Here is a 6,114-nt window from a genome sequence, read left to right on the forward strand (position 1 = left end):
TAACAATGACTGAGAAAGAAGTTCATTACTATAGAGAAAGCATGGAAATGATGTTTGGAAATATTTACATCATTATATGAATGTGATTTTTTTTTTCTTTTGCCAAAAATGATGTGTCACTAATAAAAACTCTCATATCTGGACTCTTAAAAACTTGTTTTACATCTTCCAAATAAAGATTTTCAGTGGATTTAAAATCTACTCATTAAAAATATAAAACATTAACTTTTCAGTTTGGTGGCAAGAATAATTATTTGACATCAGGGAGGATGGAAAATTACTAAGCTAAATTTTAGCAAAAACCTTTGGGCAATTGCTGAATGGGACTGAAAAACAAGTCTATGACATATTGGCAGAGTCAACCGTACACTTCTTCCATGGGGATTTATGTCTCTTTGTGAGGAATCTTTCTCTCCTATGACATTCATTAAAACTAAACATCTATATACATTGAAATTAGAATCAGATTATCACTTTACCACAAAATATTTAACCAGATTTCTAAATTAACACATCATTTTAATCACATTTCTCTCAATAAAAATAGTGATAATATTCTTCAGATTTTTTAGGGAAATCTTGTTTTAATAAATACTTCATGATACAATAATTAGAGGTCAGTTTTAAGGTTAATTTATTAAAATATTTTATCCATTTTTTAACCTTCTTTCAAAATATTTACTTTTTCCCTCTTTGTTAAAGCACTGACATCATGCCTTGGCCAATGTGTCTAAGTTGGTTGGAGCATCTTCCTGTGCCGGAAGCCGGTCCATCCTTGCTGCTTGACATAGTCGCTGCAGGGAAGAAACATCTGCACAGCATATGTTTCAAGGGACCTGGCGTATATGGCATACTGTTCTTTTTTAAATATATATATATATATATATATATTTTATTGATTTTTTCACAGAGAAGAAGGGAGAGGGATAGAGAGTTAGAAACATCGATGAGAGAGATCTATCAGTTGCCTCCTGCATGCCTCCCAGTGGGGATGTGCCCGCAACCAAGATACATGCCCTTGACTGGAATCGAACCCGGGACACTTCAGTCCGCAGTTTGACGCTCTGTCCACTGAGCCAAACCAGTTCGGCTGGCATAATGTTCTTAATATGTTTGCTCACCTTCTTGGTGCTATGTGTTTTAACCAAGGTCACCTCTCCGAGAAAGGTTGTTTCCCCAGGTAGGATTTTTCCCTGAAGTTAAGGAGGGAATAAAACCCCTTAACTAAATGCCAGGTGGGTAGTTAATCACTTTAACTATGAACAATCACCCTTAAGCTACATAATCTTTACTCCCTGGAATGGAGATAAGAAGCGCCCTAACCTTTGGAATAGAAATTGACAGGATTAAAATCAACTGGTATAAATACAGATGTAACAAGACAGTAAAAGATAGAACTTGGCTGGAGATCCTGGCGAGGCTGCTGATCAACTGAACGCTGTCTCTGTGTCATTCCTTCTTCGCTGACTCCGTCCACACCTTTGCGGACCCCTGGACCTGCTTGGGTTGGAATTCATTTCCACCGGCCTGTAGGGGAGCAGCTCTGGCTCCTATCATCGCTGTCGTTCCGCCGCTGCCGCCCCCGTAAGGCTTCACTATCGCCAAAGCCTCCACCAGCGACTTGTCGCACCCGATTCTCTCCACTTCGTTCCCCGCCAACCGCAATCATTGACGCCATGTCGGGCTATTCGAGTGACCAAGACCGTGTCCGGGATCGAGGGTTTGGTGCAACTCGATTTGGAGGAAGTAGGGCAGGGCCTCTATCAGGAAAGAAGTTTGGGAACCCTGGGGAGAAGCTAGTTAAAAAGAAGTGGAATCTTGATGAGCTGCCCAAATTTGAGAAGAATTTTTACCAAGAACACCCTGATTTGGCCAGGCGCACAGCGCAAGAGGTAGAGACATACAGAAGAAGCAAGGAGGAGAAACCAAGATGGCGGCATAGGTAAACACGGGAGTTTGCTGCCTCGAACAACCACTTCAAAAATACAACTAAAAGACGGAACGGACATCATCCAGAACCCCAGGAAAGCTGGCTGAGTGGATGTTCTACAACTAGGAGGAAAGAGAAAAGCATACCGAGGCTCAGAGGAGGCGCAGTGCTGAAGTAAAATACTAAGGTTTGGAGTGCATGTGGAGCGGGCTGGAGGCTGAGGGCGCGGTTGTTTTCAATCGGGAGGGAGTCTCAGGCTCTGAGCTCCAGTTCCGGGCGAGTCTCTAAGGACCCAGACTCATACGGGAGAAGTGGGACTGTCTGGCATCGCTCAGAACCCTAGGGCAGCTTTCTCTCCGTGGGGCTTGCAGCGACTACTGGGACACTGAGAAGCAGAGCCTCTGAGGGCAAGACTGAGAGCAGCCATAATTGCTAACCCCGCCCTGTTGATCCCGTGGGACCCGCCCCGCCCAAGCCCTGCAGGGAGGCTTTTGCTGGATAGCCTCAGGCAAAGGCTAGATTAGCACCTCCCTAGAGATCCAGGAGCCAGGAAGCCCAGAGGTCAGAGTGGGACCATCCAGCTTTAAGCTCCGTGGAACCATAAAAGACACACTCAGGAGGCAGACTCAGTGCGCACCAAAGCCCCATCGAAGCAAGTCTAGCCCCAGAGGGGTGTCTCCAGCACAGAAGTTCTCCCACCGCAGACACAGCTGATTCTCACAGCCAATTGACCTGGAGGTCAATTCCTCACAGTGATAACTACAACAATCAAGGCTTAACCACAACAAGACTGTGCACAAAGCCCACAAGGGGGTGCACCAAGAGTGTCTACCTTAGGTAATTGAGACACTTAGCACAGAAAGGCACTCTATCGACACAGCGAAGCATAAAAAAATGCCGAGACAAAGAAACAGGACACAAACGACAGAATTGGAGGAAAGCAAACTGTTGGATATAGAGTTCAAAACCACACTTTTAAGGTCTTTAAAGAACTGTTTAGAAGCCCTCGAAAAGACTGGTAAGACCGCCGATAAATGTAGTGAGATCCTCAAGAAATCTAATGAGACCCTCGATGTTGTGATAAAGGACCAACTAGAAATTAAGCATACACTGACTGAAATAAAGAATATTATACAGACCCCCAACAGCAGACCAGAGGGTCGCAAGGATCAAGTCAAAGATTTGAAATACGAAGAAGCAAAAAACACCCAACCGGAAAAGCAAAATGAAAAAAGAATCCGAAAATATGAAGATAGTGTAAGGAGCCTCTGGGACAGCTTCAAGCGTACCAACATCCGAATTATAGGGGTGCCAGAAGATGAGAGAGAGCAAGATATTGAAAACCTATTTGAAGAAATAATGACAGAAAACTTCCCCTACCTGGTGAAAGGAATAGACTTCCAAGTCCAGGAAGCGCAGAGAACCCCAAACAAAAGGAATCCAAAGAGGACCACACCAAGACACATCATAATTAAAATGCCAAGAGCAAAAGACAAAGAGAGAATCCTAAAAGCAGCAAGAGAAAGAAAATCAGTTACCTACAAGGGAGTACCCATACGACTGTCAGCTGATTTCTCAACAGAAACTTTGCAGGCCAGAAGGGAATGGCAAGAAATATTCAAAGTGATGAATACCAAGAACCTACAACCAAGACTACTTTATCCAGCAAAGCTATCATTCAGAAGTGAAGGCCAGATAAAGAGCTTCACAGATAAGAAAAAGCTAAAGGAGTTCATCACCACCAAACCAGTATTATATGAAATGCTGAAAGGTATCCTGTAAGAAGAGGAAGAAGAAGAAAAAGGTAAAGATACAAATTATGAACAACAAATACACATCTATCAACAAGTGAATCTAAAAATCAAGTGAATAAATAATCTGATGAACTGGTGATTGTAATAGAATCAGGGACATAGAAAGGGAATGGACTGACTATTCTTGGGGCGGGGGGAGAAAGGGGTGTGGGGGTGAGTGAAGAGATTAGACAACAATCGTGCACCTATGGATGAGGACAGTGGGTGGGGAGTGAGGGCAGAGGGTGGGGTTGGAACTGGGTGGAGGGGAGTTATGGTGGGAAAAAAGAGTAACTAATGTAATAATCTGAACAATAAAGATTTAATTAAAAAAAAAAGAGGAACAAATGTAATCTGAACAATAAAGATTTAATTTAAAAAAAAAAAAAGAAGAAGAAGCAAGGAAATTACAGTTAGAGGACACAACTGCCCAAAGCCAGTGCTGAATTTTTATGAAGCAAACTTCCCTGCAAACATCATGGATGTGATTGCAAGACAGAACTTTACTGAACCCACTGCTATTCAAGCTCAGGGATGGCCAGTTGCCGTAAGTGGATTGGATATGGTTGGAGTAGCACAGACTGGATCTGGGAAAACATTGTCTTATTTGCTGCCTGCCATTGTCCACATCAATCATCAGCCGTTCCTAGAGAGAGGTGATGGGCCTGTTTGCTTGGTGCTGGCACCAACTCGGGAACTAGCCCAGCAGGTGCAGCAAGTGGCTGCTGAATACTGTAGAGCGTGCCGATTGAAGTCTACTTGCATCTATGGTGGTGCTCCCAAGGGACCACAAATACGAGATTTGGAGAGAGGTGTGGAAATCTGTATTGCAACACCTGGAAGACTGATTGACTTTTTAGAGTGTGGAAAAACAAATCTGAGAAGAACCATCTACCTTGTCCTTGATGAAGCAGATAGAATGCTTGATATGGGTTTCGAACCCCAAATAAGAAAGATTGTGGATCAGATAAGACCTGACAGGCAAACCCTAATGTGGAGTGCAACTTGGCCAAAAGAAGTAAGACAGCTTGCTGAAGATTTCCTGAAAGACTATATTCATATAAACATTGGTGCACTGGAACTGAGTGCAAACCACAACATTCTTCAGATTGTGGATGTGTGTCATGATGTAGAAAAGGATGAAAAACTTATTCGTCTGATGGAAGAGATCATGAGTGAGAAAGAGAATAAAACCATTGTCTTTGTTGAAACCAAAAGAAGATGTGATGAACTTACTAGAAAAATGAGGAGAGACGGGTGGCCTGCCATGGGTATTCATGGTGACAAGAGTCAACAGGAACGTGATTGGGTTCTAAATGAATTCAAACATGGAAAAGCTCCTATTCTGATTGCTACAGATGTGGCTTCCAGAAGGCTAGATGTGGAAGATGTGAAATTTGTCATCAATTATGACTACCCTAACTCCTCAGAGGATTATATTCATCGAATTGGAAGAACTGCTCGCAGTACCAAAACGGGCACAGCATACACTTTCTTTACACCTAATAATATAAAGCAAATGAGCGACCTTATCTCTGTGCTTCGTGAAGCTAATCAAGCAATTAATCCCAATTTGCTTCAGTTGGTTGAAGACAGAGGTTCAGGTCGTTCCAGGGGTAGAGGAGGCATGAAGGATGACCGTCGGGACAGATACTCTGCAGGCAAAAGGGGTGGATTTAATACCTTTAGAGACAGGGAAAATTATGACAGGGGTTACTCTAGTCTGCTTAAGACAGATTTTGGGGCAAAGACCCAGAATGGTGTTTACAGTGCTGCAAATTACACCAATGAGAGCTTTGGAAGTAATTTTGTGTCTGCTGGTATACAGACCAGTTTTAGGACTGGTAATCCAACAGGGACTTACCAGAATGGTTATGATAGCACTCAGCAATATGGAAGTAATGTTCCAAATATGCACAATGGTATGAACCAACTGGCATATGCATATCCTGCTACTGCAGCTGCACCTATGATTGGTTATCCAATGCCAACAGGATATTCTCAATAAAACTTTAGAAGTATATGTCAATGTCTGTTTTTCATAATTGCTCTTTATATTGTGTGTTATCAGACAAGATAGTTATTTAAGAAACATGGGAAATGCAGAAATGACTTCAGTGCAGCAGTAATTATGCTGCACTTTTTCGCTATTTAAGTTGGATATTTCTCTACATTCCTGAAACAATTTTTAGGTTTTTTTTGTACTAGAAAATGCAGGCAGTGTTTTCACAAAGTAAATGTACAGTGATTTGAAATACAATGAATGAAGGCAATGCTGTGACTGGGGGTGTCTGGTATATGCCCCATACGTGGAGTTGCCTTGTGCCAAAAGCCTGACATCCTGGGCTGAGAAAGCCCTGTCCCAGGACTCTCTTTTGTCCAGTATTGGCC

General features: G+C 42.6%; 1 protein-coding gene across 1 annotated transcript; it reads left to right on the forward strand.

The window, feature by feature from the left end:
• Positions 1 to 1,636: 1,636 nt before the first annotated feature.
• LOC139021900 (probable ATP-dependent RNA helicase DDX5) lies at positions 1,637 to 5,832 on the forward strand. The gene is made up of 2 exons (XM_070432738.1): positions 1,637 to 1,904; positions 4,115 to 5,832. The coding sequence occupies exons 1-2, from the start codon at positions 1,677 to 1,679 to the stop codon at positions 5,729 to 5,731; spliced, it is 1,845 nt and encodes a 614-aa protein (XP_070288839.1). The 5' UTR covers positions 1,637 to 1,676; the 3' UTR covers positions 5,732 to 5,832.
• Positions 5,833 to 6,114: the final 282 nt, after the last annotated feature.

Source organism: Myotis yumanensis, unplaced genomic scaffold (genome assembly GCF_028538775.1).
Source record: "Myotis yumanensis isolate MYYU_CA2020_CCGP unplaced genomic scaffold, mMyoYum1.0.hap1 SCAF_1, whole genome shotgun sequence".
Classification (NCBI taxonomy): domain Eukaryota; kingdom Metazoa; phylum Chordata; class Mammalia; order Chiroptera; family Vespertilionidae; genus Myotis; species Myotis yumanensis.